At 44.0% G+C, this 21,462-nt stretch overlaps 1 protein-coding gene across 1 annotated transcript in view; it reads left to right on the top strand.

The window, feature by feature from the left end:
* The window catches only part of LOC126527880 (uncharacterized), a 156,457-nt gene that overhangs the window by 102,722 nt on the left and 32,273 nt on the right, over positions 1-21,462 (top strand). Inside the window, exons 11-13 of the mRNA XM_072284575.1 lie at positions 2,383-2,497; positions 16,285-16,367; positions 19,833-19,920. Of these exons, the coding sequence (XP_072140676.1) occupies positions 2,383-2,437 (55 nt within the window). The 3' untranslated portion in view covers positions 2,438-2,497; positions 16,285-16,367; positions 19,833-19,920. The remainder of the gene's footprint in view (positions 1-2,382; positions 2,498-16,284; positions 16,368-19,832; positions 19,921-21,462) is intronic.

Raw genomic sequence — 21,462 nt, 5'->3', positions numbered from 1 at the left:
GTGTTCAAGCGTGGGGTACCGCAAAGGTAAATTCGCTCGCTGCTGCGGGCCCTGTCTTGAAAGCGATCGTCTTACTAGGCGGACGCACGGACGGACGCTTTTTCTCTTTGGTTAAGCGTAGAAATGCTTACGAATTTAAAAAGTGGCCGCTAACCACTTCGCCACCGTTGCAGTCTGCGGACCAAAAGGGAAACTGTAGCGGAAGAAAAAATGAATGGTTCAAGTACTGGTCAAAGCAAATATCAAAAGTGAAAGTTTAAGTTTGTTGTCAAATTTACGTGAAAAAAATATTCAAGGTCCCACTTAGAATATTTTTGAGCCAGAATAAATTCATTAGGCAGCAAGTCCGGAACAACATACGTATCCTAGACGAAGATGGAAAGAAAGAGGAACGCGACGTGGCATTAAATTACGTCGAAGTAACAGCCGAATAATTCCAAAGCAATGAGGATGTGGTATGAGAAAAAAAGAGGCTGAAAAATGACCAGATGGAAAAGGAGCTGGTGCTGAAAAATTGCAACTGGAAGAAGGTAAAAAAGAAAATAGCTTAGCGCAGAAACGTTAAGATTGAGGAATACGACGCCGCTGGGGACAAAATACATTCAATTTATGAAGGTAAGGGGGAAAAATGTATAGACAGTTGACCATTACATCGCTAATGTACAGGTTAATAACGCAAGCTATTAAAGTTACAAGCTTTTACGTGAAATAATGGCATATTGCGAGATCTTCAATATAGATTCAGAATTGATAGGTGTGTGGATGATAACATAATTGCCCTTACTCGGTGTATTGAAATATCCAGAGAAGGGAGAGACCACTATATGTGGCTTCTTTAGATATTACTGCAGCGTATGATAGCGTAGGCTACCACATATTGCGAGATATTCTGGAAGTGGAAGACTGAGGCAACGAGTTGATATCAACAAGGGACTGGAGCAGGCTGCCCTTTATCCCTGCAGCTGTTTATAATGTACATGATACGAATGGAAAGAGCGCTAAAGGGAAGCACTATAGTGCTTAATCTCTCATACAAACCGGTCCGAGCCTAGCAAGTGGCCAAGTAAATTTTCTGTATTGCCGTCTGTCGGATAATCAGCCAAATCCTGGAATGTCGCTCCGCGTTCTTTAGTGGTGAAATGTGGTGTGGTTAAGGATAGAGCCCATAACTCGCTGGCAGACTTTTAATGCGGGAGCATTACTCGGCACATGCGCATAACACAAGTTCTATTGCTTGCTGACAAGCAACGTGATATGCAACGTCTGGTTAATATCTGTGAACTGGAAGGTGAGAAGTTGGGATTCAAATTCAGTGTTTAAAAAAATGTGGTGTTATTCAATGAATACAGGGAAGACAGTGTCAGTACAGGGCCAGGAAATACCTAGGTTAAATGAACACAAATACATTGGTATATATGGATAAAGGCAGGCAATAGACATATGAAAATAAAAAAAACAGGAACACCGTAACAGCAAAAGGAAAGACACATGTACCCGTGATCAAACACAGAGCGCTATGGGGATACAATAGGTATGAGGTGGTCCGTGGAATGCGGAAAGGTGAGATCGTTTCAGGACTCTCGTTTCCGAATGTGGTTGCTTGCTTGAAGTCGAGGGTCAGTAGGACGCCTCGCACTGGGCCCTCAAGGGAAGTCTACAAATGAAACTGCGCGGGGGCATATGGGCTGTAAAGGACTTGAAGTGAGGGAAGCTCAGAGTGAAATTGGTCTTGAAGAACGTCTGAGCAATATGGAAGAAATTAAATGGGTTGCGAGAGTGTTTCGATATTTGTACAGAAAAACGATTGACTCACAGTGCAAGAAAATAACTAGGAAACTTACCAGCAAGTATGGGCCAGCATAAGAAGTACCATGGCAGGCTTAGACAGCCTAATGGATGGTGGCAATGGATAAGAAACCTGCTATGAGCACATTTTCTTAAGTTCTCGTTGTTAGAAAACAAACGACCTTTGCCCTGGGCCACTCTGTCAGCTGTTACGGCATATGTGGTGTAAGTGTAAATAGAAAAGTGTGGGTGAGTCTTACGCCTTAGTCGTCTTTGCATACAGGCGATAAATGGCCGTGCGTCGGTCTGTGGCACGGGTAGCTCGAGAACACCGGACGCAGTGAGGTGGCGCTTTCTGTGCTGCCTTTGCCGCTGGCGGCGTATATATTTTAAACAACCCAGTGGACACGACATCTAAAGATAGAATGACTATTAAAAGCAGTGACAGTGACTGCTCTCACATGTCGAATAATGCTAAGCAGAAAGCGCGGTCGATACAACCATTTGCTCCTGTGTATGTTATGTGGGTGCACATTACATTGGTTCTTCTGTTGTTTCCTGAAATCTCAAAAGCACAGCTATCGATTGCACTCGCAGAGGAAGTGATCTGTTTCATCGTGGACGCCGTCAAAATCGTGGCGGATTCGGCTAACGGTGTGTGCTCGACCATGGTGGCAGCTACAGACAGAAGGAGGCCTGGAAAATTCGAAAGGTGAGAAACTATTCAGATTGAAGGTGTATGTGTCTAGTTCATTAGTACATTGTAACTAGTTAACTGTGTAACTAGTAATTATTGTAACTAGTTAGATGTATGGCAGTGCGCTCCTTTTTCCACGTAGCGTCTTACTGCAACAGGGGTTTTTGTAAATTGGCATCACAGCAGACCTCCACCAGTGCACCCAGACATTATAAGTAAGCGACGCCGAATCCTGCGAAGTGGCTGCGCATTCTTTAGTGGTGAAACGTCCTATAGAGAAAGAGCCCGTGACCGGTGGATATGGTGAAAACATGTGTGTGCGTATCTGTACGCGCACTAGTACACGTACGCACTTGTGCGTTAACACATGCTTGCGTGCCCTGTGTTTAAACACAGGCTCACACACGCGCACACAAATGTGCACACACACGTGCAGGTGTGAGAAGTATCCTGTGAATGCTGATAGCAACAAACCAGATTATATTTGAGAAGGCTGCAGATTGAAAACGCAAAGCTCACGAAGGAGAGCTATAAGTAATGCCCACGTTGATATAGTATTTATGTGGTTACATGAATTGCGGGCACCTTTTTCAGAAGTAATATTGATTGCTAGATATTCATGCGCTTATGTACCATGTTGCTTGGATTGCTTATTACAGGTAGTCACACTTGCTGAACACCGTAGCCGAACAGCTTTTGGCATACTTAGAGAGAACTGCTTCGGACGGCTCGCAATATTCATGCTGGTTTGAGAGCGACGTCCTGTAGTGCAGTGGACGGAAAATCAGCCATGTGCTCATGTCCGTTGCGTGTTGCAACAAGTTCGAGGTAGATATCGATCCGCTTATATTCTGAGTATGCACAAGTTAAAGGCTTCTCCTTTAAGTGAGAAGCAGATACACCACCCAAATAGTACGCACTCGTTCTCACATACGCCTGGAGGATTTTATTAGAAAAATACCTATTGGCACGTCGGATGCCTAAATTTTATTATTAGAAATAACTTCTTGCAACCCCATCTGGCCATTCGGAGGAATTATAATAGCGTCAGATGTAAGCAGATGCATTGACAAAAACCTTATACCCGTCAGAGAAAACAACTGTATTCCTTGTATAGATCAATCTTTCCCTTCTACACAAGACTGAGAAGAATAGACGGGGTTGAAAGCGGTAATTTGAGGGTTGGTTAAGGAAAGAGGAAACGCCCCAAAGTAGGGGTCACCGCACAAAGAGGATAAAGGGAGGGTTCTATCGAAACAAAAATTATATTTCCTGTTTCGATTAGTCCTCGCAGAGACAGAAAGGGGACAGTGTTGGATCAAGTGGGATTTCTACACCTTAAACAGAAAAGAAAGGAAATATTTTTTAAGTTTTAATTAAGTACGTGTCTTGTAAGAGTAATTTGATGCACAAGGGACAGAGGAACGAGCACATACGCGTATTTACCGGGGGGCCGAGGGGCAACTTGGCGCACCCCACTGTCACAAATGGAGAGGCAAATTATACAATTTGCCCCGCTATTCTTAAAAGTGGGCACTCTAGGCGGCGCCCTGGGGAAACTGAAGAAACCAACAGCTGAGTACAAATTTTGTTAGGAATTCACTGTCAACGTAAGGAATGCTGTTCTGTATTATGTATCGCCTGCTTGGGCAGCGAGAATTGTGTTCGTGCTCGCGGCGAGGCACTGTAGCGGAAGACGCGCGGGATGCGCCATACGGACAGTTCTCGCCATAACAAATCTCTACTTCCGCTTTTTGCACCATGCCCCGTTTTTTCGGAACGCCTAATCACATTAGAAATCACAAAATCAGATTGCTATATTCAACCTAAGGGTGAATAGATATCTATGCTTGCACGTATCAACGCGTGAAATCATTGCTTTAGCAAATGCAGGAACTGCGTCTCTCTTAACCATCAAAAGGAATTAATAGCATTACAACTCCGAAAGGGTAAAACACAGAAACGCCCACCGGACATGAAACGGCTTCTATACGGAACTCTAAACGTCTTGAATATTTCAAACGTTTTCACATTTGGTCGGCGTTTCTCTGTTTTACCTTTTCATTATGCCTACTCCCGATCAAACGAATTATCGTCAAACCATCAATTTCATTGCAGTTCAAACTGCCAAATTTCGCTGTGTAATCGCGAGTCCTTCTAGATAGCTGGTTGAAAGTGACCTTGTCGAATTTGCAGAGACATTGCAGTACCATTACAGCGCTGACCTGAAATTTCTACCGGGATGTGTCCCTTCTGACTTTTTCGCTATATTTCATTTTGAGGCTGTTTGTGCATAAGAGTCAGAATGGCGCATGTTCCCTGGCAGGAGCAAGATCTGCAAAGATTTCGTATTCTGCGAAAATGGGGCCATTTTCTGGGTCATGCGTGCCTATAGTCGGTCCTGTGTAGCTTACTGACCCACAGTGAAAATTGTACGCATAAAGCGGATGGCTGGCTTTCCCAGTTTTTTCGGTAAACTCTATACGATGCAGTGAGTTTGTATTTTGTTGAAGTAGGAAGCATGTTCTGTGTGACTAGCGATAAATATTTCATCTTCCTTACACCATTTGTAAAAATTTACTTAAACAAGAGTTTCAAGTTTCGTATATTGAAATCGTGTCCCAGGCTCCCAAAACATCTGCACAATATTTGCACTCCAAATTCGTTGGGGAACTTTCGGAAGTATATCCACATGCGCTCTGCTGAACGTGGAAAGTGCTTTCGCTTGCTCGACTTAAGCGGAGTAGGAGTCCAAGCGGATGCGAAATGCTTTGCTGCCCATTTCTCATCCTTACATCCAGCTTCAGGCTTCAACGCTGCTATGAGTAAGCAGCACGGGACGCCTCCTACATCTAGTGATGTGCTCTTTGAAGAAAAGCTCCTCGTTAAGCAATTGATGCCTTCTCTATCCTGCTGCCCTGACGCTGCCCGACAGTTGAGATCTATATTTAATAACTCTCTAATACTTCCGCTTTCCCTCCCATACAGAAAGCTTCTCGTATTTTTGCTTCATTTATTTATTTTTTACATATTGCAGCCCATCTTGAGCTATAGCAGGAGTGGCGATACCATCATATGTCAGTTGCAGAAAAAAGATGGTCAGGGGCAATGAACGAGCATTTCAGGGCAATGTATTTCAACGTTCACTTATTCAGGGGAAGAAACTATGTTTATGCGTATGGGTTCTAGACTGCAGTGTCAAAAGGTTTAGCTTGTGAGAGCTAGGGGTGTGGGAAGGTTCAGCAAATCTAGAGTATTTATTGAAGTGGGTACATCATGGAGAGTTAAGGCGTGCCGGAACTTTATGCTAAAACTCCATGGTATCTTCACCTGCCCCGAACTACTCAGTTTTGTTTGTCGTTTCTCGTATTGCGTGCAAGATCACCAGAGAATATACATTTCCATGTTCCTGCTGTCGTCACCAACACTCAGTCAACCACAGTATACCGAGTCTTTGTACCGCTTATTTTTATTATCTTTATATTTCATAACTCCCCGTCATTGTTCTTTTCACAACTTTGCGTTATTGTGTCATAGCTTCACACATTGTCAACTGCCCTTCTCCTCCTTTAAAATGCGTCAGAAGTTCTATGCCGACCCATGGAGGAAACCCGTCCGTAGGTTGACTCTTCCGTTCTTCTGTCAAGTAGGATGAATCGCTATAAAGTGAATGTGAATATATTTGAACAATAAAAATGTTTTTTCACTCGCTGCGTACACATACCGTGCAGAACATACGCCGCGCCCCAAGTTGGCGTCTGAGAGGTTCATTGAAGAATGACAGATAACGATAGGAACACGCAGTGACCCAAGTTGGCCTCAAAGAGGTTCATTGAAGAGGGGCAGATACCGAGGGGAGCATACGCTGTAACACAAGTTGTGCTCACAAAGGTTCCTTGAAGAGGGCTAAATATCGAGGGGAACATACGCAGTGACCCAAGTTGGCGTCAAAGACGTTCATTGAAGTGGGGCAGATACCCAGTAGAACATATGCCGTGACCCAATTTGGCATCACAAAGGTTCCCTGAAGAGGGACAAATACCGAGGGGAACTTACGCAGCGACCCAAATCGGTGTCAAGGAGGTTCATTGAAGAGAGGCAGATACCGAGCGCAGAATAAGCGGTGACCCAAGTTGTCGTGAAAGACGTTCATTGAAGAGAGACAGATACCGAGTGGAACATACGCAGTGACCTAAGTTGGCGTCAAAGAGGCTCATTGAAGAGGGGCAGATACCGAGTGGAACATAGGCACGTAGAGCAAACTTGAGCGCAACGCTACGCGTATTTTCATTGAGCAATTTATTCGCTGGCGCGGACAATGTCTCGTGCAGCACGTTGCAAACGGAGTGAAGCGCTGCAAAGGAAATAACACTCGAGTCTTGCGCTTCCTTCATTCGCGTGGTGTCCAGCGGGTCAAGCACGTTTAATGAGCACTGCTGTCGGTAAGCTTAGCGTTTTCCAACAGGACGTATAAAGCCTGATAATGACCAGATGATTGTTCTTATCTCTGAATTAGTGGATTTACCAATATTAGTATTTGGAACGCTTCAGCCTGCGATCGCAATAAGCCATGCGGAGACACGTGCGGCGAGCCTGTATTGGTTTCCGGCTATCCTACTTCTTTTCCGGGGTTTGCAGTTGGGGTCATTCATTCATTCATTCATTCATTCATTCATTCATTCATTCATTCATTCATTCATTTAGTGCAGTCACTCCAACAGCAATTGCCATCTCGGGAAGTGCTTAGCGTTTTTCGCCTACTTGTGTATTTATCTGGTGCCTATCCGCACGTACTTCTTCAATCTGTGCAATCCCGACATATACTCATGTGCATATTGTCTTTACTGCAGACGAGGCGAAGACTTGAACCGGGAAGAGGTTGAGAAGCACGTAACTTTTTATTTTGTTTGGATACGAGTATTTACGATGCCCCTAAAAATCAATTTCAAACAATTGTAGCCAACTTTAGGAGGCATTTAAGTTTGCCCTGTACACTGGAAATTACGCTCGGCGCCCCATTCACGCATATCGATTTTCTGCTTTGCCTTTTTTCGACGTAAGCACGTGCGACGTTTGTCGCGTGCAGCCTACTGAAAGTGCTGGTGTTGCACGCTCATCATTTAACTGGGCGAGGAGCGCGCGTGGTTTCGAGCCTTCGATAACGTCAGCGGATGGCGATGACGTCGGTGCCTGCAAGCTGCTGCAAGGCATGAGCGATAGGTGCGCGATGGATGCAATGTATGGTACTCTACAACGGGCACGATAATGTGATGAGAATTCGCGTAAACAAGAACAAAACCGATGTTGCCGCCGGCATCAGCCCACTAAAGCAATTGAACCTCTAGTCCGCGTAGATCAACGCCAATTTCTTCCTGAGCAGGTTGAGAGTGAAGAATGGAAAAAAAATTCGCTGCGCATGGTACTCTACCGAGGCGCTACTCGCGTGAGGGGAGTAGGCAGAGCGTCAGACTAAATTTCTGGACTGGATATCTCAACAGGAACGGGCCACATTTCTAGACTGTACTACCTTCGGTATTGGTCCACATTTTTCGACAGAACGTGCCCAACGGAACGACAGATCTTTAGACAACACTATCTTGGCAGTCGGTTGGCGCAGGAGAAGAGTAATTGGAGAGCGCAGGGAGAGGCCTTCGTCCTGCAGTGGACATAAAAGATGGTTATGATAATGAGGATGATGATGATGATGATGATGATCTTGGTAGTCAACACAGTAGTTTAGTCCGCACTATAGCCTGCACCAGCCCACGAAATAGTATGCGAACCCAATACCGGATAGGAAAAAGACGGAAGGGTTAGCTCGCTAATAAATACAGTGTCCTGAAAATAACCGTGGTGGAGCGAGCGCATGGTTGCAATGCGCAAGTTTTGACCCAGACACATTGCAACAAATGATACTGAATCACGTAGAGGAATCCGAGATCTATGTCCCCCTTTCACACCTGAGGGGAGCACGCGTGGCGAGAGGTAAGCAAGCAAGTATACCAGGGGAGCGCTAGGCTGATAAAAGGGCAAACATTTGCAGGCGTCAAATCATCAACTGGAATCGAAGACTGTTGCCGAAGTTTTGACTCACGGAACGCCACTTGGTCCATCGCTTTTAATTGCTGCAGTTTTGCAAGCAAGGCGATAGAAGTGTGCATCATGCAGTTATAAGCTAATGTTTATTATGGTGTCCTCACGGAGGAGCCAACTTTAACACAGCACAGACAAGTCAACGGGCAGTGTGTTCTTTTTTGCAGTATGCGTCTCTCATTTATCTGATCATCAGCCGTCAAGATAGTGTTTGTGAACAAATTAAATCAGGTAAACAAAATATCCCATTTACTTCCTTTTTTTTGTAAAGGCATGGCTTCCAACCGAAAATAATTCTTAATTATCCCATACAATCGTTTTCAGTGCGCACTTTCATGAGTAAATATTTCTCTGTACACGAAATGTAAAAGTGTCATGTGAGTACGCAACTGGGATAGCCGCGCGGACAACGTAGCTCGCGACAAGCAAGAACAAACATTAAATTGGCATTCGCACCAGCGACCGACATTAAGTTCACAAGCGGTTGCGACACCGGCGATCACGAACTGCCCATCGCCACACCAAAAAAAGCAGTTTATCGCGATTGGGGCCGTTAACGTTTGCTCTCGCAACCACGGACACGCAAACTATGCGTCAGCCGTGCTTCCCGGCTACTGCGCCGCTGATTAGTCCAGCACATTTGCGACTCCAATAGCTTGAACCACGAAGCGATAAAATTGGTCAGTTCGCGGCAAATGAATTCGGTCAGTTTCCCACCAAAGCGACCCTTTGAGACTCGCTTGACCACCGTTATGAATGTCGCATAACACGGCCACCTTACCACTTCCAGGTGACATGTTATCGGGTCCGACTTTACGTACTATGTAACCGCTCTTGAGAATTACATAAACCAATACAGCCACTCGATAGTAGCAGCATCTACGAGTTATCTCTCCATATGCGCGCTGACCTGCAGAGGTAATGCAGAAGGGTGGGTCTAAAAATTAATCTGCAGAAAACTAAAGTAATGTTTAACAGTCTCGGAAGAAAACAGCAGTCTATGATGGGTAGCGAGGCACTACATCTACTTAGGCCACGTAGTGACTGCGGATCCGGATCATGAGACTGAAACAATCAGAAGAATAAGAATGGGCTGGTGTGCGTTTGGCAGGCATTCTCAGATCATGAACAGCAGGTTGCCGTTATCCCTCAAGATAAAGGTGTATAACAGCTGTACCTTACCAGTACTTACGCGCGGGCCAAAAACCTGGAGGCTTACGAAAAGGGTTCTACATAAATTGAGGACGACGCAACGAGCTATGGAAAGAAGAATGATAGGTGTAACATTAAGGGACAAGAAAGAGCAGATTGGGTGTGGGAACAAACGCGAGTTCATCATCATCATCATCAGCCTGGTTATGCCCAGTGCAGGGCAAAGGCCTCTCCAATACTTCTCCAACTGCCGCGGTCATATACTAATTGTGGCTATGTTGTCCCTGCAAACGTCTTAATGTCATCCGGCCACCTAACTTTCTGCCACCCCCATCTACGCTTCCCTTCCCTTGGAATCCAGTCCCTAACCCTTAATGACCGCCGGTTATCTTCCCTCCTCATTACATGTCGGGCCCATGCCAATTTCTTTTTCTTGATTTCAACTAAGATGTCATTTACCCGCGTTTGTTGCCTCACCCAATCTGCTCTTTTCTGATCCCATAACGTTACACCCATCATCCTATTTCCAAAGCTCGTTGCGCCGTCCTCAATTTCAGCAGAACCCTTTTCGTAAGCCACCAGGTTTCTGCCCCATACGTGAGCACTTGTAAGACACAGCTTCTATATATATATATATATATATATATATATATATATATATATATATATATATATATATATATATATATATGTCGCAGTAAGGTGCGTGGTGTGGTCTCGTGCGGATGCTGTCCTTCAGTGAGCGCATATTCCCCTCATCTTTTAAATAGTTCAATACCTACAAGCATTTGTCTCGCAAACCATACTTAGTTCAAGGGAATTTTCCATGTCTCAATTATCGGTTGTTACCGAAACATTCTCTCAAGTCTCTAAATATTTTAAGGCAGTTTGTCGTGTGCCTATCATGACCACGCTTACTATATATATATATATATATATATATATATATATATATATATATATATATATATATATATATATATTCAGCACTCGTAGTACATCCCTCTCGGTCGTTCTCTTGTTCGATTGTAGTCTTACTAGGGTTATTATATTTACACGAAGGTATTCCGCCCTCGTGAGCAGCAGTCCTTGAGATAGTTACTCGGGCTAGCTTCCCACGCTAAGAGTGCCGCGGTCGCACCTGTTTAAGCTTTTCCTAGACTCTAGAGCTATACTATGCCCGCGAAGCCTGGAGCGTTCGGAAGGCACGTTTTCTGCGCTTGGCCGGCAGAGGAGGGGGCTTTGTTCCGGCCTCAAAGATCTCCATGTCTCAGTAAGCTGCCTGCTATGGTCTTGTGCGGACGCTGTCCTCGCGGTGAGCGCAGCCCTAAATAGGGCTATAGCCCTATTTAGGGCTGCAGCATATGTCAGTAAATAAATAGATAAGTAAATAAATAAACAAATAAATATAGTTACTCAAAACGTGGTTACCAACTGCACATGTCTGGTAACGAAGTCTTTTTATACAGAAACTTTCCTGCTCTTTGCAGTGAGTGGACGAAAATCACGGAAGTGTAATCGAGAGATAGTATTGCAGTTGCTCCTCATGTGCGCGGTGGTATCCAAAGCCTCACGACCGTCTGATAGCGCTAGTTTCCTTATAAAATCAAGCATAATTTTACTGTTCACATAATTTTATTGGAAGCAACACGAACAATAGTACGTATGTGTATATTGACCTTCTTTCTTCTCAACTGCCTTACGCTCTTTCTTTCAGACCGACATCGGAAAGGTAAGCAGCCGACTCCATCTACAATGCTTCCCATTCCATAGGTTTCTAAGTTTCTAAGTAGCACATTAGCTGATTTGATTGCAGCACATTTCTCTTATTACATTTCTGAATGTATTTCATAGAATCCTGAAGATATAATGTTCTTATCGTGTCAAGTACCGATCTGCACTACGTTAGGCAAAATCGCCATCGGTGAAAGACAAGCACAAAAGTTGAGTCACTTTAGAATACGTTAGTGAGGATGAAAGCGGAATACTGCGCGCTCACTAGACATTTATTATATCACTAGACACTCCCATTTAAATGCGTTGTTGCTTGCTGTTATTTGTTTTCTGTCGCTAAAAGTCGTGGGTTCGAGTGCCTTAATAAATTCTACTCAAATAAATGTGCCTTAACGCCGCCTTAACACCAAATGTGGTTGTGTTAAGGCGACGTTAAATGTGGTGGTGGTCGCCTTAACACCAAACCTCGCCGGTTCGCCCACATATGTAAGTTTGGTTGTGGGTGCGAGAGTGGGTGGATGAGTAGGTGGGTGGGTGGGTGGGTTCGTGGGTTCGACTCCAACCCTTCGCGATATAAACTGGAATTCAAATTTGGTCGCTTGAATTTTGTTGCCATAACGAAGAACGGATATTTCGATCCATGAACCATCTGAGGATTTGCCTTAATTTACTGTATCTTAATAAATAAGTGCACAGTTACTTAGGCTCAGCATACTGCTACGCGGAATACCTGTACCTTACGAAAGCCCGTTGTTGCGAAAAGCTAGCTTCTTGCGGCTGTGAGATGACGGCAACACGATTTGAAAATAACACAGTTTAACAACCAATGCATGTTATTCAACGGGTACTTCCGAGCGTTAGTCTAATTTATATGTCAAATATCTCGAATGAGATGATAGGCGTTTGTTTTTATTATTTCGCATACTTGCATAGCATTGAAGTATTACCTGAAGAATTGAAAAAGTCGAAAATGGTTATTGCGGTCTTTAGTGAAGAAAAATATTTTACTCCACACTATACTTTGGGTGAAGAAACCCCACGCAGTTAGTTACAGAGTATCGTTGACGATAGGCTATGTCTGGTAAATATTTTTTGCGCAGGAACTTGACTCGTCCTGGCAGTCAGTTTACAAAAGTTACGGGGTGATTCTTTCATTTAGATGACTGATATGAAATGTAATCGAGAAATCGCATTTCAACTGCTTCTGATGTGCTCGAATGTATCAAAAGCCTCCCAATTGCCCCAAAATGCTTTAACCTATAAACTGCGGCATCATTTTACCATTTCAATAAATATAGTCCAGGCGAGAACTATCACAGCGCATACGTGTTGGCCACCCTGGCAAACGTAAGCAGCAGACGTACTGATTGGCCAACTTCAATTTTATCTGCAATGCTTTCGTTTCCATCCTTTTGCAACTGTTGCGTTTTACTTGCTAGGCTACGCGCTATGGAGTGATTGGGTCATCTATTTAGAGCATTAATGACATCATATTACAATTAGGTACCCGGCGAGCCTAATTTATCAGAGCACCTTTCTTTTATTACCATTCGGAAAGTATTTTTCAAGAATATAATAGGTGTATGTTAGTGTTATCTTGTGAATTACCAATCTTACCACCGTTTTGTAACCTAACCGTAGCTTAGAGACAATGCTCTTGCCACGAGAAATTTAATCTGTGTTAATGCATAAGCGCACAGTTGCTTACACTGATTATATTGCTAGGCAGAGGACATATACTTTATCAAATCTCTTGAACGCAAAAAAAAAGCTGGCTTCCTTGCGGCTTTGACATGACGGCAGCACGATTTCACAACAATAATGTTAAGCAGCCAAGGCATCCGATTAAGAGGGTGCGTCAGAGTGGCGGTCCATTTCAAACATAAAATACCTCGAATGACCTGATTAGCGTTTCTTTAATCATTTGGACTACCCGCATTGCATTTCATTGTTGAAATATCTGAGGAATTGGAAAATTCGAGAACTCTCGTTCAGGTCAGTGAACATTATCGCCAGTGCTTCGTAACAACGTTTTCAGTAAAGAAAAATATATATAACTTACTGTTGATGAATGCATAACTGTGCACTTAGTCACACTGAAAGCGTGGTTTCCGACAGCACGTGTCTGGTACCGCAGCCTTTGTATACAGAAACTTTACTCCTTTAGGGAGTTTATTAGCGTCTGCTGCCGGGATAGTTGGTACATGCCTTTCAGAAATGTTTTTAAACGCAGAAAAATATAAGAGACGGGCAACAGAATAAAAGTCACGGACAGGCGCACTGTCCACACACTGGTGTGCCTGCCCGTGTATTTTATTCTGTTGTCCGTGCCTTATATTTCTTGCACATAACACCATTTCTAAAATCCTCTTGGGAGTCAGTTGACGAAAGTTGCTTGGGGATTTTTACGTTGAAATCACTGAAATGTAATCGAGAGATCGTATTACAGGTGCTTCTGATGTGCCCTGTGGTATTCGAAGCCTCATGATCGTCTCAAAACGCAATTTTCCTGATAAAATCGTGCATCGTTCAAATAATTTACTACATGTAGTACATACAATAGTAGGTACTTGTATATTAACTCGTTTCTTCTAATTTGCTTTATGATCCTTTTTCAGAAACGCGAGTGAGCGTTTGGTACCGTTTCTCCGAAATTTTAGATTACATGACCGCCCACACTACACGCGCTAGGACAACAAAATGCGCGTCAAGGCACCACCCATTTCATTTTACCGCGGATTAGCCCCAAGGTCGATACGGCCCGCGCACGGACGAGCGCGGGGAGAAGGCAGATAGGCGCGAGTTCCTGCACCCCCACCCCTCCATCCCAGCGCGTGTTTGATCACGTTACCGCGTGTTCCACCCCTCCCCCATCTCTCTTGCGCATTAGGCATCGTTAGCTGTCGTGTTTCTCCGAGTTCTTCACCAACGCGACAAATGGGACAGCACTGTTTCCCGCCTACCGCGTCCCGACGCGCGTACTCTGACTGGTTTTGCCGCTCAAACTTTTCATGCGGAAGGACGCATCAAATAAATTTTGCCTCGGCCGACATTGTTATTTGCAAGATGTGCTAGCCATAGAGGCTCCCAGTAAATGAATGAAATGGCGCAAAACTTCGTTAAATTGAAAGTGTGTCACGAACTTACTTCGTTAAATCAAAGAAATATTAAGTTTTTGATCCAACTAAGATCGGGAAATGAAAATAGTTTGTTACATCATGAATTTCATTAAGTCGCGGTTGTTATATAGATCGCATAATTACGCATGACGCTATTGGTAACTTTTTCATTATTTTAACACTCGGCAACGTATTGTTGAAACATGATCTTAAGAATGAGAAAAATGAGAACTTTTATCGTGGCCAATACATATTATGTCCATTTTTTTGCAAAAGCGTTTTGAGTAAACAAAATATCTCCTTCAATAAAAGCCTTCCTTTAGAGGAATGCATAACTGCGCATTTTGTTACCGGTCTACTTGATCTTTATCTAAGCCATAACGTTCAAATAGATTCGAGAAAAACTGCATTCCCTTATTTTCTTCGCTTCCTTTTTCCGAACGAAGACCGGGAGTAGATTGCGTTGGGAATCGTTGTTTATGCAGTAAAAGTCTTTTGTAGAAGGTCTATGTGCTCATCTAGAATCTTATCAATATTCAGTATGGCTTCCCGCCAACGTGCTAACAATCAGATCGATGCATTCGCTTATATACAACGTTGTTTGCGATTTACTCGCATTGCTTGCATTGAAGAAAGAGCCCAGCTTCCATTATATCGACGTGTTTATTAATTTATATAAAGCTGGTTAACACAGCGGACTGGTAATGCTTTTAGCTTTCTGTAAGCATGGTAACATGTACCGCCGCATGCACCAGATTGTTACTATCGTTGCTGCGAAATTAATTTAGCGGGCAGATAGCGCAATTGTATTTCTTCAGCTAGATTACTGAGGGGCGATAGGTACTCAAGAGTGCAATCAAGGCGCGGAAGAAATCAATACCAGTAAGGAAATAAATATCGAAACTGCACTAATTAAGTTTCAACTCATTACTTTATCGTTGAAATACTGCAAGTTACAAGCTGTAGCCGAAGAGCTCGCAAGGCGCACCCACTGCAATGAATTTTCTGAATGACAATTTATGAGCTTTTCACGCGGGAAAATAAAATGTAGTAGCTGTAACTTTGGTACTCAAGTGCAAGACTCGATATTTTTAGGCAAATTGGAGGTGAGACCCATGGAAATTTGATGGCCCATATCTCTATACCGGTGCCATCATCACATTTGGTTTTCTGTCATTATACCATGGGGAATCGCCGTCTACAACATGTAATTGCAACAAGTACGATAATAAAGCTTGTACAAAACTTCATTACGAAATTTCGATAATTTGTAGAATGTGCATTTTACTTCATGGAAGCAATTCTTACTTCTTCCGTCCGGTTCATGGCTTGAAATATTGCTGCCTGCCATAGGCAATTTTTATAGCTTCAGTCAAGAAAAAAGAGCGCTGTATATTGTGAAGTCTGTTAGCTGCCATATGGCACGTAGTGTGATGTTTGCACACTATAGATCCCAGAACTCTTGGAATACGCTGCAGAAAGATTACTTTTTTGCAACCAAAAATATTCTCTCCATACTTACTGTTGAAAAACTCGCAGCACGTTGCAAAGAAAAGTAAAAACTGTACAATCATAAGGTGTCTGACGTTAGGACGTATTACGCAGTATGCTCAGGCTATATTAGCTTTTCCTAAGAGTCAGCCATCTAATCCTTGGGGTTGTAAGCAGGTTGTAAGTAATTCCTCCTCAATTTTTATTTTCAAGGTTTGTGCGACTTGGTGCACGGAGAGCTTGCGCCATTGTCCTTGCCATCGCTCTGGTGGTCACCGTCAGGACACCATGACCCGGTAAGTACACACAATTACGCAACATCGTAAGTTGCATGAGGTGCCCTCAAATCTTAATCACTGCATGTATGGGGCATCCACAGGACGTTTTTTAGGGGTCAGGAATACTTCTTATAACGGCGCTAGAAATAAACTGAACACTATCCTGCACGTCTTGAACACTGAACCTTTTTTGCTCGCTTTTGTTTGTCTCACTGTTCCCCAGCTCGTGTTCTCTAAAACAAGCGATTAAGGACTGTTGTCAGCTGACGATTGTTACAGGCATGGATGGAGTAAGAACATTTGATTCATGATTGAACTTACGGCGAATATTGTCTTGCAATAAACGGCCAACGCACCAACCGGCCAACGCAATAACCGCACCAAAGTACGGACAAGCAATGAAGAATCAGCGCCTGTATTCATTTGTTGCGCACGCAAAATCAACTTCAAGGAGGGTGTTGCTCCAAAGAAGGCATGCGATAGCTGACTTCGTTGGGATGTCTCTCCCCTGCGCCACTAAACACACATTCATTCATTAGAGGTCTAATATTGTTGTCGTGTCAATCATGCCAATGTTTTACAATATCACCGTCAGTGAAAGATGACGTTTTCATCCACGATTAAGGTAATTTTTTTAATGCATAAGCGCATCATTAATTACGCTCAATATATTGCCACGCAGAAAACCTGTACGTTGTCGAAGTCCTTCAATGCGAAAATCTGGCTTGCTACGTCTTTGAGATCAAGGCAGCACGCTTGAACAACAAAACAGTTTGACAACGAAGGCATGCTATTCAGAGGCTGCCTCACAGTTTTAGTTCATCTTAAATATTTGACACTTCGAACTACGTGGTTAGACCTTTTTTAAGGTATTTCGACAACATGCATTGTATTAAATTGTTGGAATATGATCTGAAGAATTGGAACAAACAACTGTTAACGTGGTCGCTCAAGGATATCTCGCCGCAAAAATTTACTGTATGGGAATGAATGAATGCGCATTTAAATACACTGCAGAACTGGTTACCAACAGCACGTGTCAGGTAACGACGCCTCTTGACACTCAGTTGACGAAAGCTGCGGGGGATTATTACATTTATATCACTGAAATGTAATCGAAAGATCGAATACCAAGCGCTTATGACGTGCGGGGTAGAACTGGAATCCTCGCCAAATTCTCAAATTGATATCTTCCTGATAAACTCCCGCGTCGTTTTAACATTTATATAATTTTAGCCCATGTAAGAAATATCACAGTATGTATTTGCGTAATAACTTGCTTCTTCTCAACTCCCTTTAGCTATTTTTTCAGACGACATCCTAGTGATAAGCAGCTGATGTACCGATTAGCCCACTTTAAATTCCACCTGCAATGCTTCCCTGGCCATCCGTTTCCAAGTGCTTCGTTGTACTCGCTAAATAATGCGTTACGGAAGAATTCAGTTTTCTATTTTGAGCACTAATGCCAGATTAGCTAATTTTATTGGTTCATCTTTTATTAGTTTCTAAAAGTAGTATTAGAGAATTTTAAAGGTTCAATTTATCGTGTCAGTCACAAATCTTTCTAAATTTTTTGCAAAATGGCCATCGGCAAAAGAACTTTTTTGATCCAAAAAATTTTGTCTGTTAAGCCACTTTCGGACCTTACACTTCCTGGCGAGCGATGGTCTGATTTCGATTGTCTCCCATACCATACCTAGCTCGCTCAGACGCGCTCACTGCTGCTCCGAACGACAAACATACCGCCTCTCTGAATACAATCGGGCAGTCTAAATTTAGCTCTGACTGCAATCTGCGTGGCGTGACAACGGCCCCTTCTGCGCATTTGACACATGCATGATGGAGTAATGACTTCCTTCCTCCACAAAGCGATAATAAAGTAAAGTTGATAACCTTGATTAGCGCTACAGGAAGCGCACATGCATAACTTCAGATCCAGCTGGTAGCGGTCCCACGTAGTGTTCTTACAACCGTGTTCGCTCTCTATTTGGAGCGGGCCTGTCGCGATCAGAAGTAATGGAAGCAAAATGGGATCCATCCATCTTGTTGGCCGAGTTTCTTCCGCCATTTCCGGTTCCTTCTCAAGCAATTTCTTGTTGAACGCGGCTGCAGCAAATCCGAGAAAGCTTAAAATTTAGCTAAACAAATTGCGTACTTGTAGGCTACATACCTGCTCTTTAGCACATGCTTATTATACAGATATATATTTACAATACTGGTGAGAGCTCACTCAAATGCGGGTACTCCCGCCTTATTCGATAAACGTATTGCCGCACAACGCCTCTCTGAACACCAAACGAAGGCCGAGCCCAACCTGGCTCTAATTGCGTCAACCGCAGCGATAAAACAACGCCATCTGTGCACTCCACACGTGCATGATCGAGTGGTGTACTCTTTCTCTACACAGCCATGGTAAAGCAGGGCGCGGGAGGGGTAGTGTGGATGCTAAAATATAAGCGATCGCGCCAAAGCAGCTTTTGCTTTATGGGATGCTTATTTAATGGCATCGCTTCGAAACGAGCCGGTGACAGTCACCCAGCCTGTCTCATCTAATCGGTTATGCTATAGTGTTTTTATCTAGTATTTAGCATACATGTTAATCATTTTTGTTTCCTGGAATTTCTACTGTGTACCTCTGCCTATGGATGCGGTATAAATGTTATAAACAGGGATAAATTGCGTCAGAAGGGCTGACCAACGTTTCGATAAGGGGACCTATCTTCGTCAAAGGCGGCCTCGTCATCCTCGGCATGTTAGTGCTAAAGGGTTAGTACAGTGACGTCACGTGCGGTTGTCGGTGGCGGCTGGCGGTAAAGCGAGAGACTTCAAAGATAACGAGCGCTGTCGCCTGACGCCTGTGAGCTTGGTTCCCCAAGACGGTTTCACCCACACATTCCAAAGTCCCAGACGCCAGCATACCTTTTTCAGCGGCTTATCCACACAGGGTATGCGGACAACGCGGTTTTAAACCATTAATTTCTGACCTCAAAAAGATACGACGTTGTGCTAACGCATTTTCGGTTGCATTCACGTCTAAATTGTCCCATGCCTTCTTTTAGAATATCCACTTTTAGAATAACATTGTCCTTATACGCGACTTCAATACACAAAATTACCCCCCCCCCCCGAGGGAATACCGAAACAATAAATGAAAATTTAGGCGGGTTCAAGGTGGCCAGACGGTTTCATCACAAGCGGCTGCTCACCAAGGCACCTTCCAAATTAACGCGTGTGATTTGAGCCTACCGGAAAAGCGGAAGAACGTTATGGTTCTCGATCTGAAGCTTGAGCATGCATTACGAGCTTGGAACACACATCAAACTGTTTATAGATTCGTTTATCTGAAATCCCGCGCTCCCAGAACCAACATGCAGCCGCTGGATGTGGGGTTGACGGGCGTGTAAATAAGGCATTTTCTAGCACAATTTTCCCGGCATTGTGTTATCGCATTTGCTTATTTTAGTTGTATAAATGCTTATGCAGGAAGATTTGGGCTGGCCCGCATTACCGACGTGCATCCTCTGAGGACTTTCCTTTTTGGTCCGAAAATTAGTTATCTACGTGAAAGGTGGTAAGTATATGAGCCGTGGCTCTCAAGATCTGGACAAGTAACCTAACAAGCTTTTCATGGCTACTAAATCATGCAAATGTGTTTGTTTTTTGAAGACGTTGCTTCGATTAACAATATAACTGGGGGAAACTCGCAAACGTTCCCACGACCACGAAAGGAGTGCCTCAGAGGAGGTGAAAAGGTAGGACAGAAGCCAGAGGGGGGCGTAGCTCACGCATGCGCATATAGCTCCTTGCGGCATGCTATAACCCTGAACATGGACATTTTTCGTGGTGATGAGGCTGTGGCTTCGATATCCACGATATGTCGCTGTTTTCTTGAGTTAGCGGATGCAAGAATGCGTGAAGGGAACCAGACACACAAGGAAAACGAAACCCATACGAAAACAAGCGAGAAAAAGGGGGGGGGGGGGGTTCTAAGCTTCGACTGATTGTTCTGGGAAACCTGGGACACCTTTTATAAAAGGTAAGAAAAAAGAACAACAAATACATACAGCTGCACCTCAGCCAGCCTGCGTGGAGGCTTAGTGTGCCGGAGGACGGAAAACTAGGCACGCCGAAAAGGGAGGCCGAAGCGGCTTCTTCCCGGGAAAGCGTCTCATCAGCAGCAGCAGCTGTATGTACAGCTACTACTGCAGCCACGGCCGAGCAGGAGCACACGAAAGTGGACTTCTTCAGGAAGTGTGTGAGCGTCAAAATTCAAAAGCTGATTATCGCTTACTTCTGCCTGCATTAGTAACCGTACACAGTAACAGTAGGAAGAAGCGCACTGATCCAAGTACCTTTCTAGATTGCTGTCCGCTGTTAGCCAATAGCAGCCGCGTATAGAAATCTGCTATATTACGAAATAAAGCGTCCAGACAAGTCAGCTTTACGCGCAGCGCACGACTGCAAAACATGGCTGAGATTTTCCAGCCGCGTAGGCTATCCGTGAACTACATTTTTTCACCGTTTCGCCGGGTTTGAGATCTTCGTTGTGTAATGAACCAGGAAAAAGAGGGTCAATCTAGCGGCCCAACTTTCATAACAAGCCAACAAACAAAGAAGCCAAGGACGACACACGGTGGTTGTCAGGCGCATCTTCAAGGTGTCCGGGCTGTCTAAGACGATGCCAATCCGAAGTCACAATACACCGGGATACACTGCAGGGCAAAGGCCTCTCCCATACTTCTCCAACTACCCCGGTCATGTACTAATTGTGGCCATGTTGTCCATGCAAACTTCTTAATCTCATCCACCCACCTAACTTTCGGCAGCCCCCTGCTACGCTTCCCTTCCCTTGGAATCCAGTCCGTAACCCTTAATGACCATCGCTTATCTTCCCCCCTCCCCCCTCATTAGATGTCCTGCCTGTGCCCATTTCATTTTCTTGATTTCAACTAAGAGGTCACTAACTCGCGTTTGTTCGCTCAGCCAATCTGCTCTCTTCTTATCCCTTAAAGTTACACCCATCATTCTTCTTTCCATAGCTCGTTGCGTCGTCCTCAATTTAAGTAGAACCCTCTTCGTAAACCTCAAGGTTTCTGCCCCGTACGCGAGTGCT

This window comes from Dermacentor andersoni, chromosome 9 (genome assembly GCF_023375885.2).
Source record: "Dermacentor andersoni chromosome 9, qqDerAnde1_hic_scaffold, whole genome shotgun sequence".
Lineage (NCBI taxonomy): Eukaryota > Metazoa > Arthropoda > Arachnida > Ixodida > Ixodidae > Dermacentor > Dermacentor andersoni.
Note: the sequence above shows the minus strand (reverse complement) of the source record. Positions and strands in the feature narration are given on the sequence as shown.